The following is a 26,593-nucleotide window of genomic DNA, read 5'->3' as shown; positions in this document are numbered from 1 at the left end:
AGTGCTTTGTCAGCTCCTGCTTTGTAAAGATGTTGGCTCTAGTCCCTTGAGGTGGAGTGAAGGGAATGGCTGGCAGTGGGTGGTGCAGTGACAGGATGCAAGCCCCCTGCCCCACCCCTCCTGCCGAGATGCTTGAATGATGAGCCTGGAGGAGTACAGTAGAGGAGGGGCTGATGCAGAAGCTGGGTGGAGGAGTCAGGGATAGAGGCCATCCTTGAAGATGTGATACTCCATGTAGAGGTTTCCTCCGCTTTCTGGTTTGAGAGCCATCACTTTGTAAACAAGCAATCTTCTATTACAACCCCCCTCAAAAATCATCAGTGTTGAATGGAGTTTCTGTGTTAGCGAAATCTATCTCAAGAGACTGGCCAAAATCCAATTCAAGGATGGTATATTTTTAAGTGAAGCGATTTGATTTGATTTGATTTGAGAGAGAGAGAGAGAGAGAGAGAGAGAGAGAGAGAGAGAGAGAGAGAGAGAGAGAGAGAGAGAGAGAGAGAGAGAGAGATGAGAGATGTCCTCCCTGTGCCTATGTGGGATTCCTCCCACATTCCAAAATCATGCATGTTAGGCCAATCGTCCACTCCAAATTGTTCGTAGTGCGAGTGTAAATGATTGTTTGTCTATGTGTGCCCTGCGATTTGGCTGACAACCAGTTTTTGGTGTATTCCCGCCTATCACCCAAAGCTTGCTGGTATTTAAAACACTGTAAGATGTTAACAAACCACTTGGGCTGCTCAATCAATTGAATTTTATTCATGATCACAATTTTGGCTCCAAACGATCTTAAAATTCATTAATCGAGGAAAAATGATCACTTGTTGTGACGTGCATGCGCAACTCAACCGCTACACCGCTGCTCCCGCGTGTGTGGAGAGTGGAGCTTCAGGTCATATTTAACAGGCAGTGTTGTACCTGAACAAATTCAATTAATGAAAGTTTTGGACAAACGTGAACTGAACATCACGCATCTTTGCTTCGTAAACATTTTTGTGAACACACTCATTTTGGTACAACGAATGATTTTGAACGGTGGTTTACAGTTTCATTCAAAGATGCCAGTTTTTCTCTCCTTAGACTTCAAAATAAAACCCTGCTAAACACTGTAAACAAGGCGGGGGGGATTTGGCAACCCAGGTCAGAAACGGTCACACGGCGCAGTGCTCTCACTGGCGTTCAACCACAAATTACTTAGTCTAAATGAGATTGTTTCTGTTTCAGTCATTTATTTGGGCTTTGCACCTTTACACTTTTATGTCCTAAATTCTAAGTTTTCTGATTCTTTGGGCAGACAAGAAATAATACATTCACGAAAAATGAAAAGTTAATTAAAGCAAATATAGTGTCAATGAAATGGGTGAAAACAATGAGAAAATACCAAAATGACAGTAACAGCTTGAAGCAACTTTTTGTTTTATTGGAGGGAGAAAAGAATAATAAACCTTTCATTTTTGAAACCATAAACTTAGTTCATAAAATTTCAAACAAGTTAATTTTAAAATTTGTGAGCTTTCAATTAGTTTGTTCAGAAAATGAACTTTCCCAGCACTATTAATGTGTTCAATAAATACTGTTCCAAACATGTTCAAAGAAGGCTGTTCCAATTTCCAAAACGTGATCCTGTGAACAATCATGATTCCAATATTGATCAAAATAATCATGACTTTTATAACTGAACAGCTCTACAAACCACATCTTAATGAAAATTTAAAAAGTTCATTTACACTTAGCTGTTGAGACCGTAATGTTTTTTTATATTTATATTGGGTTATAGATGTAACCCAAAAGAAGCATCTTTGAACCCCCCCTCCCCCCATGTAATTCCCCCACCTTCAAAATAAGTCTTAAAACTAGATTGCTCGATAAATTAGCATTTCAAACAATCCGAGTGATTCATTTCACAGCACACTCCATGACAGATGGTGAGAGGAATTTAACAACTCAGGTTTGATTAATGTAGCCAAATAGCTGTCTGGAAGCAATTAAAGAAATCATTCAACGTGGTTACATCATACAGTGAAATTCTTATTTTGCATGTATTTTTGTGAAAATTACTGAAAAAATATAAAAAAAATTAAAAAGTAAAGTTTATTCTTTGCATAAGAAATATTTATGGGCTGACCGAAGTAATGCGCAATAAAACAAAATGCGATGTAATGACTTCCAAATATTTACATTTAAGTAGACTAATCTAAATTAATTGGTTATACAGATAATAAAAATGATACAACTACTTATGTATATATTACACAGTGTTCATAGTTTGAAAAAAATATTTTTTCTGTTGGTTATGTATTTTTTTAGATGCTGCTTAAAAGAGTTTACTTTCAAGTGTAAGACAGTACTTTAAAAATATTCTACTGAAATGTAAGAGATGGTTGATTTAGTTATAAATTTACCTGTATTATTATATATACCTGAATTTAAAGAACTGACACTTCTGAGCTATGAACTCTTTGAAATTTCATAATTTAATGGCATTTTCTTTGTTATTGTATGTATGTATGTATGTATGTATGTATGTATGTATGTATGTATGTATGTATGTATGTATGTATGTATATATATATATATATATATATATATATATATATATATATATATATATATATACATATACATATACATATACATATACACATATGTCAACGTGAAAAAAGTCCTCCCATTCCCTATGAAAGTGATACTTTTTTAAAAAATATTTTTACTATGTCCAGCTGCCCTTTTTATACCCTTTCTTAAGTTTAAGAGAAAAAACAGGGATCCGACAATTGGAGGGAACTCGCGAGCGTTAGTGTTGTTGTTAGCGCCGTTGTTTGCGCATGCGTGAAGTGCGAAACCCCCCCCAAAACATTTTAATGTCACGCGATCGACCAGTAGTGGCTAGGCGATCGACCGGTCGATCGCGATCGACCGGTCGATCGCGATCGACGTATTGGGCACCCCTGGTCTAGACCCCGAATGTAAGACGACCCCCACTTTTTCAGTCTTATTTCAATATAAAAAAACATCGTCTTACATTCGGGCCAATACGATATACAGGACTGTCTCAGAAAATTCGAATATTGTGATAATGTTCTTTATTTCCTGTAATGCAATTAAAAACAAACATGTCATACATTCTGGATTCATTACAAATCAACTGAAATATTGCAAGCCTTTTATTATTTTAATATTGCTGAGTATTAAGCAAGTATTAGCAAAGGGGACACTGAATGATTATGATGATGATGATGATGATGATGAAGGTCTTCCTCGGTCCTAGAGGTGTTAAGGTAGAACAGCCTTCATGTACGTAGCTGTTTCCAGGCAACACACATATAGTCACCATAGAAGGGGCAGATGGTGACATAACCACAATAATAATACATTTACTTGCCACTGTTTGTTATTCAAGCTAATTGGGTGATTATTATTTATTTTTTTTATATGAACTTTTGCATTTGTGTTGTTAGATGCCGCTTTATACTTTCGGCTGCAGCTGAAAAAGCAAATTGACCAAATGCACTTACTAATAAAAACGAAACTGTATTTGATTGTTATGCGTATTTCCTACCGAATGTTAAAAAAGTTCATCCTAGTTACTTTTAATTCTGAATATGAATTATTGATAAGGAAAAAAACTGTGTTGTATGTATGTATTGATTCTGAATTTAGTTCAAATACAAGGGCTAGAAAATAATCTAAAAAAATAATTATAACAACGTTAGTGAATCACAATTAATTCCAGAGATACTGTGTTTAAAATAGCCCAGATAGTATTTCCCGTAATTGTGGTAATTATCAGTCATCCAGCGTCACGTTTGTGGTTTTTGTTGTTGTGTGAGATGTGATGGCCTTGCGGGGGAGGTGGTAGCAAGCTCTATGGGAACGGTGACCAGGGTCAGTGGGATGTTGCTCTTGAAGCATTAATGGCCTGCTCTGCTGACCTCCGTGTAACCCAGGAAAGTATTTACAGCCTCTACTTGATCCATGAGCAACAGGCCGTATGACAGTGAAGCTGTTTTCTGAGGTCTCTGATATCTTCATCCTGGCACAATCCAAGGCTGAAATAGCTGAAAGGGAAGGGAAGGAAATGGCAGGGTGTGCATTGAGCGTATTTTGAAGGTGAGCTTGGCCCAAACTGTCAGGGGGAATTGGTACTGTAATGTTGGTGAGGTGCCGGCTATGCTTTTATCAGGCCTGTGTGATATTCAACACGCCATAAACATCCTCCATTTGAGTTTGAATTTAGGAGGAAGGCGAATTCACAGGCAGATGCAAAAGACTGAACTTGGTATGTCAATTAGAAATGGCTTCCCTGTAAAATTTCCTGTGTTGGAGGATGCAGTTGACACTGGGCTGTAAAGCATCAGTGGAGAAGGTCTTTATCAAACTGGACTTGTTGCTCTGTGGTGTCGTTTGAATGTATCGAGATACACAAGTTGTGTTTTGTTGTGAATGAGCTGCTCTACTCTGGCTAAAAATATTACAAAGACGCTTGCTAGTTAAAGCCAACTATGTCCTGCAACACCATGTCCTCCCATGGTAACTGGTTCACAGACACAATCGAGGCACCATAATCATTTCACAGCCAACAGAAAAGACACACAAAGCCACATACATTGACTCTTTGCAGGAATCTGCTAAAACCGTTTAGTTGCAATTACCGATTCCCACAAACACTGTTGTGTGATACCTTTGTCTTGAAGAGACTACACAGTATTGTTGACAGTGTGCTAGTATATGTATATGGCTGGACTTCAATATATAGTAAAACACATTTACAATGATGCCCTTCCTTGATTCATGTTGTCTTATTTCTACACAAATAGTGAACTTATAATCAAATGGTATATGTACAACAAATTTAGTATAATGACTTCAGCACACACAAAGGCCTAAGGGAGTTGAGAGGTCAAACCTTGGTACCCATCACAACCGGAAATCCTGCATCTGCATACTATGATACGTGATGACTTTTTTAAATTCGAATGGATAATGTAAGGGTTGTTTTGATCATGTGATGATTGTTATCAGATGGCCGCCCTAGGCTTGAGTTTGCACAGTGCAGTATGCTGGCTGACTCTGTGAGGCAGTAAAACTCTGACCCCTGGCATGATGAAAGGCAAGTTGCTCCTTTGAGCGTGTGAAGCCACGTTGAAGAAGCCCCCACCCTGATGACCATAACGTGACCCTCAGTTGGGACGCCTGCCGGGATTAGCGCAGATAAAGACATACATTCATTAGTTTAACATAACATACGCATACGAATACTGCAGAATGCTCAACTCTGAGGGGCTATAAAAGTGGCCTTCATCTTGTTGTTTGATCTTTAAGAATTGTATTTGCTCTGTGGCCATCACTGAAGAAACCAACCCTAAACTGTAATCTGACGTGGGGGCGAACATTGTGACACATCAATGATTTACTGTAGATTTGCAACACAAGTGAAGCGACCGAATACTTTCTATCAATCCCACACTGTACATCTGAAATGTTACCTAAAGTTTATGTGAGGGATACATTTACGAGAGACAAATGGTTTTCTTGTGGGTTGATTTGTCAAAACAATGGGTTAAGATGGTAATGCTTTCATTATTTTTAAGTTTTTACTTTAAATTACACTCAAACCTAAAATAGTCAACTCCGGTGCAAGTACATTTATCTTCCTCAAATACATTTATGTCTCTTTTAAGGCCACTGTATTAGTGTGGGTTACATTTGCTTTTTTACTTTGGTTCAGAGAGCAGCTTGTTTGGATTGATTTCTCCATGTTCATCTAATTACAGAGCTGAAGTTAACAGTCAATATGGTTTGTTTAGAATAAAGATTGAATGCAGAGTATACAGCTAGCCTAGCTGTGGCATCCAGTCAGCATGCCCGTTTGTAACACGGTTCCAAATTTGGTTTCGCAAGTTTGCTTTCATGTAGCATGATTATAATCACACGTCTTACAATGCTATAAATTATATTATTTATGTAGTGACGTATGCAGGAAATGAGATCAAACTGAATAGATGGAACATGGCAAATCCATCATTATCAGGTGGTTTAGCAACACAAGAGATGCTGTGAACTTGAGTGACACGGATGCAACGCCACAGGGACTGTGCGCTATCAGTCAGAAGCAGCGGGGAGGACATAGTAGACATTGTGCTGAACTGCGTTACACACTGAGGTCAAGGGTCGGGTGTAGAGGTCAAAAGCATCACCACAGAGCAGCCTGTGAAACCAACGCTCAAGTTCCTTCACAATCTGTCATATGAGATGCATTGAGGAGAGTTGTGTGCCACACTAGCTGGAAGCTGATAGTTTTATTATGAGACTGTTTTTAGGAAAGGTCACAAAGTGTACAGTAACTCCTTGCATAATAATAGTTTTCATCAATTCACCCATTTTCATTTCTTCTTCCTGTGGACCCTGTCGACTGCAATTTGTTGAAATGCTAAACCTTTTGCGCCTTTAATGCTCTTTTGGAAACGCCCGAAGATACCACAAGATGCTGCCAAAGGCCTGCCTGAATCCCAAAGTAGTAGAAATCGGTGTGAAGTATGTTAATGGAAGTTGTGGAGTCGCGCATCACCATCCATCCATCCATCCATCCGTCCGTCCGTCCATCTTCTGTACCGCTTGTCCCCACGGGGGTCGCGGGCGTGCTGGAGCCTATCCCAGCAGTCATCGGGCAGGAGGAGGGGAACACCCCGAACTGGTTGCCAGCCAACCAAACCTAACTCAACCCAAGAGTACTAACGAAACGAAACGAAACGAAACAAATAAAATATTGGGTGCCAAATCAAGAAGCATTAATGGCATTAATCAAGTATGTGGGGGTCCACAACAGTAGTCAGACACGTTTATAATTCTCAGCCCTGTCACGTCTCCGTGCTAGTCCTCGGGAGCGTGATGACCAATACGGAACTGCGTGGGCTAATCAGTGCTGACCGCAGCCACCTGTGCCCTTGTTATTGGCTGATTTGGACTCGTAGTTACTAAACCCCGCATGACCGTCACTCCTGGCCGGTTTGTCAACGTTGGTGCACGCATGCCTGCCACCTGTCTGTGCTCTGATCCACTGTGCCTGGCTGCAAGATGCCTGTTTCCTGACTCGCTGTGTAGCGAAATGTCTGGACCCAACCCGACCTTCTGCCTGTGTCCAACCACAAGCTTGCTTTGCCCCTCTCTGTTCCAACGACGCATGACGCGCGCTTGCTGACGGGCTCGTCATCTTGCCTCGTGCACTTGCTCTGCTGGCCTTCCAGCCCTCCTTTATCCCCTTTCCCTAAATAAAGAGACCATGTTGCACATGGTTGTCCTGCCTCATCTGTGACAACCCCTCAACCCATTTTGTTTTTAAAATATTTTTTGAATATTATTTGCTTTTATTTTGACAATTTGGAGACCTCTCGCTTGCGCCGTCGGTTGTACAAGATGAGAGCGAGGGATCACATGCTGGCCGCGAGTCACTAGTTGCCCACCCATCCCTAAGCTTAATAATGACCCAATAAAGCTTTCATAGCATCTGCAGAGATAAAGAGCACAGCATCCAGGTGGCTGTTAAACATTGGAAACATCTTCACAATTTGTCACGACACCATCTGCTTCTTCAAAGCTCTCTGTGGCAAATTGAAACTCCACACTCCTACGCTTGGGCGTCTCTACTACAGGGGTGTTAGATTGAGTGGTGCCTGAGGGGTGAAAAGCTCCTTTGGACTCTGATGACCTCACAACAATACCAGCATCCATTCTGCCCCAATGCAGTGTGAAAACAATAACCCATTTGTAGCTACTGGTTTCCTCCCATCCATCTTACAGTCGGGTGGTGAGATTGATGGATTGATTGATTTTGCCGAGTGTTGTTGTCACCCAAACCTCAACTGTATTGTGCGATCTCACAAACCATTTCCTGTGTCAGCTAGTCATTAGAAAGCTAACCCTTATTATTTTTTAAAAGAGCAGAGTTTTATAAATGGCTGTAGATCACTGAAAAAGTTGTTTTGAACCATCATTTCATTTATATTGGGACTTATCTCCCGCACTAAATAAACACAGATCCTATTCCAACCATTATTATGTAATATTTTGTTTGAACCCTATCACTTTTTTGGGGGCTCGAATCACCTTAGAGTTGTGTTACTTTGTATTTTGGTGAACCGTCATGTCGACAGTTAGGTCAGCAGGTGAAAGTATCTCTTCTGGGAGTACAAAGGTTAGCACACCTTGATGTGCTAATGTCACAGACAGTGGCAACCTTACTCTATTCATTTACCCCTAAACTGGGATGCACCAGTGCGCATGAGCACTGGAAATTTCATATTGTGCTCATATTGTGAAATTTGTCAGTACGCATTTGCGCATTAATAACAGGGCAGGCCAGCCTCAGTTATAAGTCAAGTCTGAACTTCGAACTAATTTGTGTAGAAAATTAACTTTCCCAACACAGTTAGGACTGGGTTTTTAAACATGTTCAATAAATACTGTTCCAAACATGTTCAATAAATGCTGTTCCAATTTCAAAAACATAATTCATGTGAATAATTGTGATTTCAATTTTGAACAAAATTATCGTGATTCTGATTTTTATCCATAATCGAGCAAGCCTACTATCCAGGTACAGTATTACTTTGTTTTGCTTTTGTTTTGAAGTTGATCTTTGCGGCGTGTTACATAATAACCTATTAACAACCGTTATGACTGGGTTGACTTGGCAGCGCTGTCGGCGACATGGTTCAATATATGTCCTTATGCGAAAGCGGTCAGTGGTGCAGAAAATGAGTGGACTGTTGCCTAAAGAACTGGCTTAAATAAGCTCGCTGCTCACAGGGTCCCCTACTGAAAGTCAGAGGCAAATATGAATATTAATTGGGATTTGAATGCCCGCCTGACCGTCCGCCCGCCCGTCTGTCCGACCATCCATCCATCCATCCATCCATCCATCCATCCATCCATCCATCCATCCATCCATCCATCCATCCATCCATCCATCCATCCATCCATCCATCCATCCATCCATCCATCCATCCATCCATCCATCCATCCATTTTCTACCGCTGATACGGGGTCGGGTCGCGGGGGCAGCAGCTTTAGGAGGGACGCCCAGACTTCCCTCTCCCAAGCCACTTCGTCCAGCTCATCCTGGGGGATCCCAAGGTGTTACCAAGCCAGCTGAAAGACATAGTCCTGGGTCGTCCCCGGGGTCTCCTACGGGTGGGAGATGCCCAGAACACCTCCCCTGGGGGGCGTCCAGGAGGCATCCTAATGAGATTACCAAGCCACCTTATGTATCTGGCTCCTCTCAATGTGGAGGAGCAGTGGCTCGACTCCGAGTCCCTCACGGATGACCGAGCTTCTCACCCTATCTCTAAGGGAGAGCCCAGACACCCTGCGCTGGAAACTCCTTTCGGCCAATTCTATCAGGGATCTTGTTCTTTCGGTCGCGAACCATAGCTCGTAACCATAGGTGAGGGCAGGAATGTAGCTCGACCAGTTAATCAAGAGCTTCGCCTTTCGCTTCAGCTTCCTCTTTACCACAATGGACCAGTACAGGTGCTGCACCAATGCCCCTGTCGATCTCACGCTCTATCCTGCCCTCACTCGTGAACATAACTCCATGGTGACAGACCACAAAATACCAAGGAACCCCACTAGGGGCAGGATCTCATCCCCGACCCGGAGAGGGAATTCCAGCCTTTTCCGACTGAGGACCATGGTCTCAGATTTGGAAGTGCTGATTTTCATCCCGACCGCTTCACACTTGAACTGCTCCAGTGAACATTGGAGATCACTGATTGAAGTAGTCACCAGCACCACATCATCTGCAAAAGCAGAGATGCAATCCCGGGTCCGCCAATCAGGACTGCCCCTCAAAGTTATGAACAGAATCGGTGACAAAGGGCAGCCTTGTCTAATCCTCACCGGAAACAAATCCAACTTAGTCAAGTCAACTTAATTTATACAGCCCTAAAACACAGACAAGTCTCGAAGGGCATTAGAGATCACTGATTGAAGTAGCCAACAGCACCACATCATCTGCAAAAAGCAGAGATGTGATCCTCGGGCCGCCAATCAGGACTGCCCCTCAACGGCTGCACCTAGAAATTCTACCCATAGAAGTTATGAACAGCATCTGTTTATACGGGCAGCCTTGTCGGAGTATTATCCTCACCGGAAACGAATCCGACTTAGTCAAGTTTAACTACCGTAATTTCCGGACTATAAGTTGCGTTTTTTTTCATAGTTTGGGTGGGGGGGCGACTTATACTCAGGAGCGACTTATATTATATTATGTTTTTTTTCACAAATTTTTACTTGATCATTAAGACATCACTTACAAGTATAGTTGACCACTTCCCATGTTATTTTTAGTATAGTTGATCACTTCACATGCTTTTATATCTTTATCTTGAACATATTCAAAACATGAAAAATAGAGAAAACATCAAATAAAGCAATTAACACTTTAAAGCACCATATCCAAGTCCACTGTCTGCTGTATGTACACTTGCTCCATTTTTGCTCCTCTTATATTTATTATTATTATTTATTATTATTTGTTTATTTATCATTTATTCAACACTCTTATTTATTCATTGTTGTATGCATATGTGTACTATCTCACCGAGGGATAGTGGAAACGTAATTTCAATCTCTTTGTGTGTCTTAGTATATAAAAAAAAAAAAAATCGACGATAAAGCAGACTTTGACTTTGATAAAACAACCCCAAAAAATTATATTTTCAGACGAAACTGGATGAGGGCGCTCTAAATTTCACCGTTGGCCGTGACTCATCAACTGGGTGGGCTTAAGAAAAATGGCACCAAAAAGAAACTCATATTTTGCAGGTTACAAACTTCAAGTTGTAAAATATGCAGCTGAAAACAGTAATCAAGCAGCAGAAAAGTTTGGAGAACCGTGATGTACCAATGGATTACTATTTCGAGTGACGTCAGTAGCGCGGTGCGGCGGTTGTTTACATACAAACGTGCCCACATAAGGACTACCGTCATCATTAGCGGTGATCATTTCTAAGTGACACGGAGGACAAAGAGTTTGAAGGAATTAAGGATTTCGAGTGACATAGAAGGTTTGAAAAACTATTATGGCTTTTACGCACGCCCGGTCCTACTCTACTGAGTCGGGGGCCGGCGCTCGGCTGAGTGGCTGTCCGCGAACGGTGCGCGGGGCTCGGACATGGCCATTACGCACGCCCGGTCTGTCTGGAAGTCCACGCCGCCACACGCTTGGAAGTTTGTTTTGTTTAATAAAGAGCCGTTTACCAAACCCACGTCTATCCTTGTACTTTGTTAACGCTACAATATATATATAGAGATCTGTGGAATAAAGACGAGGCTGACGTCAGGGCGCACGCGCGGCGATGTTGACAAAGGATGAGGAATTTGATCGATGGATTTAATGGAATTAAAGTGCACGGATGGTTTGATAATATTATTGGCTTGTATTATAGTTATTTGAAATATAGTTTATCTATCGTTATATGAGCCTGTGGAATATTTTGAAGTGCAAGCGCCCTCAGCCGTGCGCACCCATTGTTGACAAAGAACGATCGATGGATTTAATGAATTGGAGTGACACCGATGGTTTTATAAACATGTTATTCATGTAATAGTTGTCCTTAATCACTCTATATGTTACGTCAGGCCCGTTCTCAGCTCTTTGTTTGAGTTTGTCACGTTAGCATACCTATCGTTTAGCCTGTTGTTGCTATTTAATGAATTGGAGTGACACCGATGGTTTTATAAACATGTTATTCATGTAATAGTTGTCCTTAATCACTCTATATGTTACGTCAGGCCCGTTCTCAGCTCTATGTTTGAGTTTGTCACGTTAGCATACCTATCGTTTAGCCTGTTGTTGCTATTTAATGAATTGGAGTGACACCGATGGTTTTATAAACATGTTATTCATGTAATAGTTGTCCTTAATCACTCTATATGTTACGTCAGGCCCGTTCTCAGCGCTTTGTTTGTGTTTGTCACGTTAGCATACCTATCGTTTAGCCTGTTGTTGCTATCGTTTAGCCTGTTGTTGCTCGTTCATGACTGTTTTTGGTGTGGGATTTTGTCGAATAAATTGCCCCCAAAATGCGACTGATACTCCGGAGCGACTTATATATGTTTTTTTTCAGTTTTTGGGGCATTTTATGGCTGGTGCGACTTATACTCCGGAGCGACTTATAGTCCGGAAAATACGGTATATAGCCTTAAATCATAGACAAGCCTCAAAGGGCCTCACATGTGTAAAATTGACAATTATTCTCAAAAACCCTTGATCTTAACTCCCAGGAGGGCAAAGAAAAACTGCAATGGATTGCGAGAGGACACATTGAACATATAATGTAAAACAAACCAAAGAAAGAGTAGATGTCCATAATCAAAGTGAAGAGGTGTAGGAAGGTGCCCTCAATTATGGTAGTGTCTGCGAGGGTGGTAATCCGCCTCAGATCCCTCATCCCGATTGGTCGACAGGAAATCCAGACAGCCATTTTCAGTTTGGGTGTCACCAAACCCGCACCACAGCCGGGAATTGGGGAGCAGGACAGAGAACACAAACTGCAGCCGAATCGGCTAACACAGATTACCGTTATTTTTGGACTATAAATCGCGTTTTTTTTCATAGTTTGGGTGGGGGGGGCGACTTATATGTGAATTTTTTCAAAAATTCGGCCGGGTGGCTGTCCGGGGACGGTGGATGGGGCTCGGACATGGCTTTTACGCACACCTGGTCCTATTCTATGGAGCTCTCTTCCACTTCCGTGGCTGGAAGTGCCACCTCCGGGGATGGAAGTCCACGCCGCCACACGCCTGGAAGTCCACGCTGGTGCTTGGGGCCGTGTGGTGGTGAACTATTTATGTTACAGTTATTTGATATATTTTATTTCGTGTAGCAACTTGTATATGTTTTTATCGTTACAGTTCAGTAGTTGTTGGCTCGTTGAGCTCTTGTTTTGTTAAATAAAGAGCCGTTTACCAAACCCACATCTTTCCTTGTCCTTTGTTAGTGCTACAACATAGTTATATACTAGATCTGTGGAATAACGACGAGGCTGACGTCAGGGCGCACGCGCGGCGTTGTTGACAAAGGACGAGGAATTTGATTGATGGATTTAATGATTTGGAGTGACACAGATGGTTTGATAATATTATTACTTATATAATAGTTATTTGACATATAATTTATAGATCGTTATATGGGCCTGTGGAATATTTTGAAGTGCAAGTTCCGTCAGCGGTGCGCACCCATTGTTGACAAAGGACGATCGATGGATTTAATGAATTGGAGTGACACAGATGGTTTTATAAACATGTTATTTATGTAATAGTTATTTGAATAACTCTGAATGTTACGTCAGGCCCGTTTTTAGCTCTTCGTTTGTGTTTGTCACATTAGCATACCGTATTTGCCGGTGTATAAGTCGATTCGGTGTATAAGTCGACCCCCTAAAATTCGACGGAAATTTACGATTTTATGATATATCCTTTGTATAAGTCGAGCTCAATTGTTGCATTATATTAAACTTCAAAATTCAATCAGAAATATGCGAAATTTATTGACGAAATGTGTTCAGATTCCGGGAGGCCGTGCGCATGCGCAGTGGCCGGAAATAGCTCCAGCCGAGCGGATCGGCTGTTTATAAGCACCGCGGAGGAGATCGCGGAGCCTTATTCGACTTCCAGCGGCCGGCGAGCTCGCGCACGCCGCCCGGCACCACCGGGAGGCCAGAAATAGCTTCAAGCCGACCGGATCGGCACTTTATAAGCACCGCGGAGGAGATCGCGGAGCCTCATTCGACTTCCAGCGGCCAGCGCACTCGCGCACGCCGCCTGGCACCACCGGGAGGCCGTGCGCACGCGCCAAGTGGCCGGAAATAGCTCCCGCCGAGCGGATCGGCTCTTTATAAGCACCGGGAGGAGATCGCGGAGCCTCACTCGACTTCCAGCGGCCGGCGAGCTCGCGCACGCCGCCCGGCACATCCGGGAGGCCGTGCGCACGCGCCAAGTGGCCGAAAATAGCTCCCGCCGAGCGGATCGGCACTTTATAAGCACCGCGGATGAAATCGCGGAGCCTCATTCGACTTCCAGCGGGCCGCGCACTCGCGCACGCCGCTCGGTTCAAATTTTCTAAGTGCAACGCATAATGAGATGCATGAGAAACGGCCTTGGTTACCATCACATTTGAAGCGATGAATACGAAGTTAAATTTTATGACTCGGTGTATAAGTCGAGGTCGATTTTTTTCGGTCGATTTTGGATCGAAAAAGGTCGACCAATACACCGGCAAATACGGTACCTATCGTTTAGCCTGTTGTTGCTCGTTCATGTCTGTTCTTGGTGTTGGATTTTGTCAAATAAATTTCCCCCAAAATGCGATTTATGCTCCTCAGCGACTTATATATGTTTTTTTTTCACGTTATTGTGCATTTTATGGCTAATGCGACCTATATTCCGGAGCGACTTTTAGTCCGAAAAATGCAGTAATTAAAGGCTATAGCATGAAAATGTACCTTTAATCGTGTCTTAAATGTTTTTACTGAGGTAGCAGTTATGATATCTTTCGGTAGGGCATTCCAAAGCTCTGGAGCTCGAATAGAGAATGCGCTAGACCAGGGCTGACAAAGTCAAACACACCGAGGGCCAAAAAACAAATTTGCTATAAGCCGAGGGCCGGACTGGTTCAATGTTTATTAAAACATATCAAAATGATTGCACATAGCCTATTGAACCAAGACCTAACACAGTGTACATTATTTAATGATTAAATGAATATGGCAATATTTTGTTATGGCTCTGTCAGTAACTTCAAGGGGAAACATTTTCAACAGCCTAACAGCAAAAAATTTAATTGTTTTTAAAAACAAAATGTGTTTCTTAATATCAAGATAAATGCATAAATAAAAGTGCATGCATTATAAACTGAAAATGTATTATTGTGCTGCTCTATGATCTACCGATCACTGCTTTCAAATTGTAAAATAAAAAAATAAATTCTCATGGCTCTTATCTGCAATTTTCCCTGAATCCATCCAACTGAAAATAAATATAAATAAATAAAATACAAAAATGTATGGCACACAGACAAAACAATACTTCCTTCAAAGAAAAATCACGTCTTGTAGAAACAAATGTAAAAATGTAACTCAATTAAAAAACGGAAAATGTGTCCGTGCTCTCATCCACAGCAAGAGAATATGCGATGAAATCGTTTCCCTTTCTCACAAGCTGTTCTTTTATGTTCGTGGGAAGCTGGTCTACGCGATCAGCAACGGTGTTTCTGCTCAGGCTCACGTTTGCGAATAGTTGTCTTTTGTCTGGGCACACTGCGTCCCTAACTTCAAGCATACAGTTTTTGATAAACTCTCCTTCTGCAAAGGGCCGGGCTGATTTTGCGATCTCTTTTGCCACAATAAAGCTAGCCTTGACAGCAGCCTCGCTTTGTGATTTAGCATACGTGAACCTAGCTTGTCTGGACTTAAGGCCTCATTTTAATTCTTCCACCTTCTGTTGCTTTTGTTCATATTCCATATTCTTGTCTTTGTCTGTGTGTTTCTTAGACGTTTGATAGTGCCTTTTAAAATTAAATTCTCACATTACAGCCACGTTTTCTCTACACAGAAGACACACAGGTTTGCCTCTTCCCTCCGTAAACATGTACTCTGCCTCCCACATGGCCTGAAACCCCCTGTTCTCAGCGTCCACCTTACGTTTAGCCATTTTTGAGGAGGGGGGTATCAGAAAGTTGATCTCTGCTCTGACTACTGATGAATAATGAAGCCACTTGTGTGCGCTGCAGTGACATCACGGGCTACCATTGCATTGTGGGAAATGTAGTGTTGGTGCGTGCAAAACACCAGTGGGCGGGCCGGTTCTAATAGTAATTAAATATCATCCAGGGGGCCATAGATAATCAAGATAATCGAGTTACGGCCCGGACTTAATGTAGTTTTATAAAGCACTAACTTAGATTATTTCAATAAGATGTCATTGTCTAAGCCTGATAAAATTATGTTGTTTAATTCAGAAAATAAAAAATGAAAATCCCGAAAAAAAAATTTGAACAAATCTTATTCAAGATATTACAATGACGCAATACACATCTTAACTATAAAACGTGCCCAGATGTGCCTTAATTTTTTAGTTCATCCATGAGTTTGGAGGGTCTAGAAAATGAATGAGCACCAAACAACAACCCTTGAGAACTATGCTAAAGGTTTTATGTGCACTCCACTCCAGTCCAGTATACTATAATATAAGGTATCTCAGGATAAGCGTTTCAATACCTGCCTGTTTATTTACTATATATCTGTCCTCAGTAGCAGATGTTTAGGCAGTAAACTAGTTTTATTTGTGGCTCAAAGTTTAATGAATAAAAACAAAACGTTTTATTTTATGGCAGAAAAATAACATCAGTCCCACTGGGCTAGTTTGAATGGCATTCTAGGGACTGACAGCACCAGAGACAAACAGGGGATTACTCCACAAACAAAATAATAAACATGAGATGCTAACTTCTACACTTTTTTTCCCATTTGAAATGGCTATTTTTTATTTATAACAAAATACTCTATTTATAGATATATGGTTTGTTACTTATGTAAATTCCCTGCTGCAAAAAACCTCCATCCCTTTAATTAAGGTTTTTGCAAATAAAACTTTTATAGTCATCAGATAAAACTAGTCTTCAATATGATGTGTGATATTTGATCCGAGAGAAAGCTAAACAAAGGTAAGTATGGAAAGTTAAAAAAAAAAAAAAAAAAATACAGCTAAGCCTTGATTTTAAGAGCTTCGATTCCATGCAACTTTTTGTCTAACGCGATATGGTCATGGAGCCCAATTTTTTTCTTCATAAATACAATTTACTACTAACCTTAAAACATTTGGAAACCAACATGCAACCATCACATAGATGGCAATATGTAAGGGCTGTTTGAGCCTTATAACTCCTTATGCTAATAGGATCGGACATCCTGATCGCTACCCGGAAATGGTCAGTGGACCCCATTAAAGTGATGCATATTCGAGACATCCTAGATTTCGCAAGGAAGCAACGGACTAAAGCTGTAAAGTAAAAGGGCAATATAGACTATTTTAAACATGGAAGTTAAGAACGACTTTTGGGATTCATTTAAAGTCATGAACGTATGCAGTGTTTTCATGTAATGTAACATCGCAACATTACATGTCACAGTTTATAGACGCTCTCTGTTTCAGAGATTGAAAATTTCATTCAAATTACGTTTCTTTTGAACACGTCGTTCTTTTTTTTTATCTGCTATTGCTCTATTTTATTATCATTCAGTGAGCATGGTTTTGCTGCAGTAAAACGATGTCTATTAGTTTTGTGTTCTGATGTTTGAGTCCAAATTCATTTTGGTAAAGACTTTTTATAATTTTTAATTATGAACAATGATATTATTGCCTAAATGGAAATACATGTTTCTTGGTACGTTTCTCCCTACTGCAATTTCACGAGACTCGCGTATCTTTTTCATCGTTCTGTAAATTCCCTCTAAAGTGTGCAGCCAGTTTGCTGGGTGGGCTTGATTAGAACAGTATCTGTCCAGATTCTGCCAGGCTGGCACGGAGAGGCCAAGCTACTCAAATAACAAGCTGACGTTGCCCTCAGGTGGCCATGCGTAACCTCAGCCATCTGTGAGTGAAAAACAGGGACAGTGATGGACTGATAGAAGTGATATGAATGTCGGAGAGAGATTCCAGGCTCTACTAATGCATAGTTGCTGGTTGAGGATTTCAAGGAGTGAGATGGTTGAAGCTTCCTCCTGTGGCATCTTGCACAAACAATGCTACCATATGGCGCCTTCTGTGGGTAAAGTGATTGTATTGGAAAGTGACATTTACTGGTTGAACATTTGGAAATTTTACAGACATTTGGCTTATTTGTTCAGGTTTTCCTAAAATTAAAATTCCAAGACTTTTTGCCCTTGACTGTCGCCAAGAGAAAACATGTAACATATAGTATACTGTATTAAACTTCTTTACAGACATAGTAATTGAGTGGATCTCTCTCCTTTTTGTGTGTGTACCATAACATGGGATGCTTAAAAGGTACAAAAAAGTTAAAATATCACATGCGTTCCATGTAACAGTTCTGATTGCCAATCATCCATCCAACCTCCTTCTCATCGGGGGATTCAAGAACTGCCTGAGAGAAAGGCCTGATACAGTACTGAACCACTGCAATAAATGCCAGACAGAGCATTATGGTCTACATCTAAGGAGGGAGATATATGGGACACGAGCATGTATGTTATTTGATGAGGAGCTGATAGAGCTGGAGGTTGTGGAGGTTTATAGGTGAAAGGTTAAAGATGCAGTCTTTCTTTGTCAGCACACAATGGGGCATAGCAGACCAGGCTCCGGCTGTATTGCCTGCTTCTTAAAGCTTTTTTAGCCTCGGGCCATAATGATCAATAAGATGTCACGAGGATTAGCAACAGAGACCACACACTGGTCATTTTCAGTACACACTGCTAGCTCAGAGAACTGCATGAACTAAGACAAATCATGTCTTCATCTCAAAAACATTTGCCTGTATTGAATACTTAAGCAATAAACCATGGTAACCAATTTTAATTTTTAGTTATTTTTAATATTGTATGGGCTGAGCGAGTGAGTTAAAGAGGGACTAAGAGAGCAAATAGACAAGCTGAAGGGTAGCTATGTATGTGTGAGCCTTGCATTGGACAAAAAAAATAAAGCACTTGGATTCACAGCGAAGGTTCGTGAATTAGCCCTGATGTGCAGGTATCTCTGATTTATGTCCTCAAGTAGCAGACAGAGTTCTCTTGTTCTGGCACAATGTTCTTGTAGCCTCGAGCAAGAATTGCTAACACCTGGCTAGAATGTTTGAGACAAAAAGTCCGTTGACATGTTGAATATAGCCATCTGAATTCATGAGTTCTAGTCTTGTAAATATTGTCAGTTCAAATCCTATTTATCTAATTACACTTTGATCAAATTGGGACTAATTGGTTTATGTATGGTGTAATCTGCTGGAAAGTCAACATTTGTGAGGGAATTTTGTTTATGTTCATGTCTGTCACATATTGTTGACTAAGATCTACCGTAATTGCCGGACTATAAGCCGCACCGGATTATAAGCCGCACCAGCTAAAATTCAGGGATATTTCTTTTTTTTTCTTACATAAGCCGCACCGGACTATAAGCCGCACTTGCACACGGGTTTTTTACAAAGAAAGACAGTACATAGAAAGCCTTTTTAACGTTTTAATAACATACTTGAACATGTCTTTCTAAACATTGCCTGTGACGCAGCAGTAGTACCGCAGCAACGCGGAAGTGTGCACGCGAGTTATTAGCAAAGAAAGACTGGACACAGAAAGTTTTTTTTAAAGCTTTAATAACATACCTTAACATTTCTTTCCAAACACTGCCTGCGACGCGGCAGTAATACCACAACAACACGGAATTAACACAGCAAAGTCACTGAGACGCGGCGGTAATGGCGGCGGTTACACAGCAGCAACACGGTAGCACAGCACGAACAGGGCTGGTTAAAAAAAACATACCAGTAAAAGTACAAAAAGAGCCGTCTTCATCTTCCTCCTGTGCACTGAAACCAAGTCTTCCTCCTTAGTGTCCGATTGGAATGGCGTTAGATATCCTTCGCCTCACACTTTCTCAGTCTCTTTCGTCGTCGGTTTTATGCATTTCTTCGAGTGTGAAGAGGTTCTGTTCATGCTAATCTTATTCATGCACGAAGTGCTACATTATATTAAACTAGCGAGCGACACGTATAGCTTAAAAGCGGCATCATATTCATTTATTTTATCCCCCATAATGACGGTTTATGTATAAAAGCTTCCTGTCTTTGTGTTAACGTGGGTGTGTGCGTGATGCGCGAGACGATCACGTCTTCTTCGGCGCATTATCTCTTCTTCGTCTGTCTCACTCTTGCTTCCTGCTAGAGCGCCCCCTGGAGAGCGGAGGCCGTAAAAATCCATAAGTACGCTCCAGAGTAGACACAAGATAATGTCATCAACATCGACTGCCTTTGGCTTAAAAGCTGCATCATATGCATTTATTTTGTCCCCCATGATGACGGTTTGTGTATAAAGGCTTCCTTTCAGTAATGTCCGTCTTGATCGCGTGATGCGCGAAATGTAAACAAAAACTAGCACGTCTTCTTCGGCGCATTATCTTTTCTTCGCCTGTCTCGTTCTTGCTTCTTGCTAGAGCGCCTCCTGGAGGCCGGAGGCCGTAAAAATCCATAAGTACGCCGCGCCGCCGTTTAAGGTTCAAAGTAACCTTCTGAATAAAATGCATTAAAAGTTCACATTCATTACAACCTGTTTTTGGTGAGCAAAATGTCAGAAGAATTGAATTTAAATGCTGATTGATTGGGTTTTAATACAATGCAGATTACTTCACTGGTTTCTTTTATATCAAACAAGTTATTATCAAACAACTTGTTTGATTTAAAAGAAACCAGTGAAGTGATTAAAAAAAGGAAAAACAAGATGAACTTAGTACAATTACAATGCAGATTGTCCAAACAGCGCCACTGCTTTGTGTAATCTCTGAGTGATATGGCAGAGTAAGAGAAAGGGTTTAGAGCACAGGTGTCAAACTCAAGGCCCGGGGGCCAGATACGGCCCACCACATCATTCTATGTGGCCCGCGAAGACAAATTGTGCATCAAATTCGTGTGTCATTACTAGAATTGCAAATTGTCTTCACTTTTAATAATAGCTTTTTTTAGAAATATTTGACCAGTTTTTACTCGTCAGATTTGAAAACGAGTTATTTGTCAGTTTGTTTTGTAGCTTTTACTGTATATAATAGTGTTAAGAGTAAAAGTGATCAAGTCATCACAAAAATCACGAAAAAAATCTTATATAAGCCGCACCTGACTATAAGCCGCAGGGTCCAAAATTTTGGAAAAAAGTCGCGGCTTATAGTCCTGCAATTACGGTAATGGAATTGAAATTGTTCGTGGTACAAATTTTCATTGGATTCCCCAAAAAAATAATTTGTAACAAAGCCTCTAAATACATACATGTTAGAGTTTCACTAATGTTAAAGGTCCTATATGTCAGAATCTGTTTGTTTTTTTCACATTTTTATGCATCACTTAGCCCTAAATGAGTCTGAAACATAGTTTACATTTATATGGTTTATTGTTTGCATACAATAGCTTTTGAAAGGCAAAAGGCCTGCAAAACAAGGACATTTGAGTCAGTGCCGTTTTGACATACTATAGATTCATGACACATTCAAGTACCTAGCTACCTCAGGGTTGCTACACAGCCAGTTAATGCAGAAAAAATGGCTGACTCTGCCAACACACTTGTGTCTTGGGCAAAGCTAAAACTTCTCAAACTGCCTCAATTTATTTTTGGTGGAGAAAAAAAATATTTTGGAACCAGAATTGTACTGTGTTAGGGCGCATTTTGTGAATTTGATCATCTTAAGGTTTTACACACAAATATAGTACATTTCCAGGTTTTAAGTGAAACAAACACATGAACATTGGTCAGTCCCCCCTCGCAGTTGCAAAATTGCAAAGGATTACCACGGAGGTAGAGTAAAACAAAAGCATTTGGAGTCAAACAGAGAGCCAGCCGGAGACCGTACCTTTGCACTGGTCTGTCTGCCATAGGGTGCTCGTTAGGCGGTCGGGAGTTCCTGAGTGTCATTGTGAGGAAAAAAAAGAAAGAAGGAACATTTTTCCTCCAGGGCGAGTGGACCAGCGCACTGCCGTGGCTGCCTCGTATGGAAGTGCACACAAGCAGCCGTACCTACTGTGTCATTGAACATGTGCAGAAGTTGAGCTGGTGTGTTGCATCCCGTGGATATGTTCATTACTGAAAAGGCCCCACATTAAAGCTTGCTTTTAAAAATATCCATCGTTCAGCCGCTTAAATATAACATGCATTGGCTTTCTTTTCACACGGTTGTTATCGCATGAATCCAACTCTTCCAGCGTGAACCCCGTTATCTAGTGGTCTCGCCAGTGCAGCTTTCCGGTAGCACACCCCACACGACTGCAGTCGGGATCATCCAACCCCAACTAACGTCGATTTCCGGAGTTTTGTCCAAGATTTCCCGACATTTTGTGTCGAAAACTGAATGTCGAGTACCTGTGTGGTCGACTTCCAGGGTTCTTCTGTATTTTACTCTGCAATTACATTTCTCTGCTCTTTTACGACTGGCATTAAAGGATGACCGCACACAATTTGCTTCCTTTATAAACATGTCACACACAAAAATGTAAATTCTAATTCTATTCCTGGTCGTCCTCCTGCTTCTTTTCCCCAAAATGTTCACTTTCTTTTTATTTACATTTTGGTGGTGGTTCAGGTGGCGGCCAAAAATCTCTTACATTGGCCCTTATTCTGTTGGTGTTTTAATGTTAATATCGATCGTCAGCGGAAATGGCAACTTCTTTGCAATGCGGGCAACTTCTGATTTAGATGCCCCCCCAAATAAATAATATACCAAATAGGGTGTTCAGACATCAGTATGACTTGAACTTGACATTTATTTCATTCATGTAACCTGTTAGATCCAGATTCCTTGTAGTGGGAGGTCGCCATACACAGCAGCCTGTCTGCAGCCTGTTGGCGTGTCATATGTCAGTATACGTGTGTCTATTTATGGTGGGCCACCAAGGCTCGTGTATGTTTGAACAGAGGTTGTGTGGGTGAATGCTCAAGGGAAAACATATGCTAGTGTTGACTATGGGGCGGAGGGTGGTTGTGGTGGCAGGGGACAGGTGGTGTGTTTTGGGTCATGGGGTGTACAGCTGTTGATAGGATGGTACATTGACACAGATAGGGGGATCTGATGCTCTTGGAGAACACACCACGCAGCTCTCTGAATATGAATGATGGAGTCACCTGGCAGCATGTATAAAAATGAAGCTCAAGTCTCCAGACTTTGCTTTAGACAACAGCGGAACAATTATTGAGGTTACAGATTGTTGGGGGCATCTTACTTGACCCCACATGATGAGCTGCTGCCAGGGATGTGGGGCCTCTGAAAAAATTTGTTTTAGGACACTTTAGTGCCACAGTTTGAAAATACTGTACTGTATGAGTCCAATAAAGTATCAGAACATGGTTCATCTCTTAAAAGAGAATGTCCTAGGCCCGGTTGTTTGAAGCTCAGTTATTTTTTTAACAACTGTTTAAGTAGATTTAACCGTCTATTAACGTTAATGGCAAATTCATCTTGTTCAAAACTCTGTTAGCTTTAAACGTCTGTTGACTTTTTTTGGCAACGGAAGGGGTGGTTCAAAGAAGTTTTGTGCAGTTCAGGTTTTGTCAATAGATTTTTTTTTTGGGGTGCAGGAACAGTAGCACTATTTGCATGTTGATTCATTCGAGGGTCGAAGGGTTAACTCGCTAACCGTTGCCACCATGCACTCACCGGTAAATGTAAACAACAATACGTCATTGTATTGATATTTTTTAACTTTATTGACAAGCACTGTTGTCTTTATACAGTAACAAATTGCGTGGAGAATTTTGGTATTATTTACATTATTTGCAGACAGACATTTGAGCTTCGTCAGGGTTCCCGTCGGCCCAACACCACTCTCTGTTTCGACTCGTCATTGGCGACCTGGGAGCACACACCCTAGCTTCAAACATACAATAATTACGTTTTCTTAATCCGCAGAAAAATTATTGCTTTTTTTCCCCCCAAGTACACGCCCTGGGTGCACCTGACTAAGGAGGACCAAAAGTTGGAAGTTTAACAACCACTATGGCACAGCACATTCTGCCAAATTTTCAAACATGGTGAGAGTTGCACCTGCAGGAAAACCAACGTGCTGGTTTTTATGATTGAGTGCATATATACTCGGTACAGAAAGAGAGCTTCTGATGTGCCTTTAGAAAAACTAGAAGCAAAAGTTTCTTCTTTTTGCCAGTGTTCACTTATTTGTTCAAGTGTCACTCCTGGGAATTACTTGTTTAAATAAGTCAAAAGGAACCACTTTCTTCATTTCCTAAGTCAATGGAGCAACTTCAGTTATCATAACCTTCAAGTCCTGCAATCTACTGGACAATCAAGCACAACACAGCTGCTTGTATATTTCACATCCCTTGGTGAATGACTGGTTTGCAACAGTACTAGGGTATGGAGCACAGAAGTCTTTGAGGTTGTATAGTACAATGGTTACATCTCTGGTGTAATGATGCATGTGCTATGTATGGATATGATGCCTGACTCTGGAGCTCTTTTTTTTTTTTTTTTAAGTGAAGAAAGGACAGAGTGACGTACTGACAGAGTGTTTTAAAATAACAACTACGGACAGACGGAAAGACAGACTATTGATTACATTATTAACAAGGAAGGGCTGACGATGACGGAAGTGTGCCCAGGTCGCGGATGGATGGCCTGACAAACTATGTTAAACTGCCTATGCAGTGTCCCTCCTTGCTTGCGTACTGTGAGCGTGAAGTAGCCTGAGAAGCAAAATGACAAACTAAGACACCACTCCGTGGAACCAATATTAGGGACTCGCATTTTCTTATTTTACAAAATGTACAGTATGCACTTGTTTGTCTTCCACTCTGCATTAACTTACAGATTTGTTGCCTTGATAAGCATTTGAATATTGACAAATGCTGACCTGTGTATGCAAGTTCTTGTGTCACTGTTAGATAAGCAAAATTGCTTGAATGAATGTTGATTATTTACTCACCGAAATAAACAAATCACATCAAAATTTCTCAATAGGGAGGGGTCTTTTGGGTTTTATTTTGTTTATGGAATAACATTTCTTTGTGCATCTTAATTTGGAACTGAACCATTGTCCTGTCCCATCAAGGCACCCGAAACTATTGTCATCGTTAAATTGTCAGTGTAACTTTGCAATTTATCACCACAAGTAAAAGCATTTTACTTCTAACTTGAACTTAAATTGCTGTCTTTCTTATTGCAGGCTTTTACGCGGACCACTCACTAGAGCCGGAAAATAATGACAGTATGGGTAAGTCAACCGACTGACCGACGTACCTCCTTTCCTTCCTTCCTTCCTTCCTTCCTTCCTTCCTTCCTTCCTTCCTTCCTTCCTTCCTTCCTTCCTTCCTTCCTTCCTTCCTTCCTTCCTTCCTTCCTTCCTTCCTTCCTTCCTTCCTTCCTTCCTTCCTTCCTTCCTTCCTTCCTTCCTTCCTTCCTTCCTTCCTTCCTTCCTTCATTACGACCTACCTAATTTCAACTGCGGCAAGGCTTTTAATGACTACTCTTCTCCATTTTCACGCACCAAAATAAAAATAAAAAACATCCATCATGGCAGGTACAGGGCAGCCTCATAAAGGCAGCGTCATAAATGTACTGACTGGGTAACACATCCACATGACATCCACAAGAGGGGAGTATACACTCAAAAATAAAGTCAAAAAGTTACAGTCCCAATGATCATCGTCACACACACATTTGGGTGTGGTGAAATTTGTCCTCTTAACCCATCCCCATGTGATTTTGATCCATCCCCTGGGGGAGAGGGGAGCAGTGAGCAGCAGCGGTGCCGCGCTCGGGAATCATTTGGTGATCTAACCCCCAATTCCAACCCTTAATGCTGAGTGCCAAGCAGGGAATCAAAGGGTCCCATTTTTATAGTCTTTGGTATGACCTGGCCGGGGTTTGAACCCACAACCTTCCAGTCTCAGGGCGGACACTCTACTACTAGGCCACTGAGCTGGTTTAATGCCTTTTGCACAGGTCAAGCTCCGGCTTCTTAAAGATAGAATAGGAAAGGCAACTGAAATAAAACAATGAAAGATAGATATGACATTCATATATTATTTGAAGTTTCAGAAAAAAAGTTACTGATGTGCTAATTGTTTCCTCTTTAAGTGCAAACTTACATTGCGGGATCAAAAGTTGCCAGAAATGAAAGAGACTTCGAACAAAGAGGCAGGGGTGAGTTGATGGTCCAATGTTAAGGTCCAGGTTCAAGCGAAGTTCACCCAGGACTCCAATTGCTGCCATTGCAGCGCCAGGTGGCACGTAGGACGGGTCAGAGGTTGAACACAGTTCAACAAACGCTGACCTCAACGTGACTTGCTGCCCCGATTGTCTGCAGCTCTTCTCCAGCCTTTCTCATCACTCCCTCTATAAACGCGTGAGAGAAGAATCGAATGGGTAGGGGTGAAAAAGTGGAAGGAAGTTAGAGAAGAACTATTCAACCTGCACACCGAGTGAATAACCAGCATTGTTGTGTACAGCAGGAGGAGTCGTGGATTTATGAGGCCAAACCCGATGGGGTTGTAAACTTGAAGAGTTGGGCTTGTGGCCGTGGCGACTCACTCTCTTGCTATTGGCCCTATTCTAGCCTTAGGATGCCTCAGTGCATGCATCGGGTAAGGGTGATGCGCAGGTCAAAGGGGGCTGAGGAAGGCCTTGTAAATGTTCTAACAGGGGTGGGAATTCAGAGACTCCCATTCAGTGACCAGAAACCTAGGTCAGGGGCCAAATAGCCGCCGTTAGCAACAGCTGTTTTGTTCTAGATTAGCTTGCAATCATCTAAAAGTGAGATCTTTTCTATCAACTGTTTATGACCCTTTCTCAGCAGGTTTGCCCGCAATATTTAAGATGATAG

The 26,593-nt window shown here is 41.5% G+C and overlaps 1 protein-coding gene across 2 annotated transcripts in view; it reads left to right on the top strand.

Moving 5' to 3' along the window:
* nr6a1a (nuclear receptor subfamily 6, group A, member 1a) overlaps positions 1 to 26,593 on the top strand; it is a 125,651-nt gene that overhangs the window by 2,063 nt on the left and 96,995 nt on the right. For both annotated transcript variants that reach the window (XM_088376087.1, XM_088376086.1), the window contains one exon: positions 24,935 to 24,982. In XM_088376087.1, coding sequence (XP_088232213.1) covers positions 24,935 to 24,982 — 48 coding nt within the window. The remainder of the gene's footprint in view (positions 1 to 24,934; positions 24,983 to 26,593) is intronic.

The sequence above is a fragment of the Syngnathus floridae genome, chromosome 5, assembly GCF_059516105.1.
Source record: "Syngnathus floridae isolate MCC-2025c chromosome 5, RoL_Sflo_1.0, whole genome shotgun sequence".
In the NCBI taxonomy this organism is placed as follows: Eukaryota; Metazoa; Chordata; class Actinopteri; order Syngnathiformes; family Syngnathidae; genus Syngnathus; species Syngnathus floridae.
Note: the sequence above shows the minus strand (reverse complement) of the source record. Positions and strands in the feature narration are given on the sequence as shown.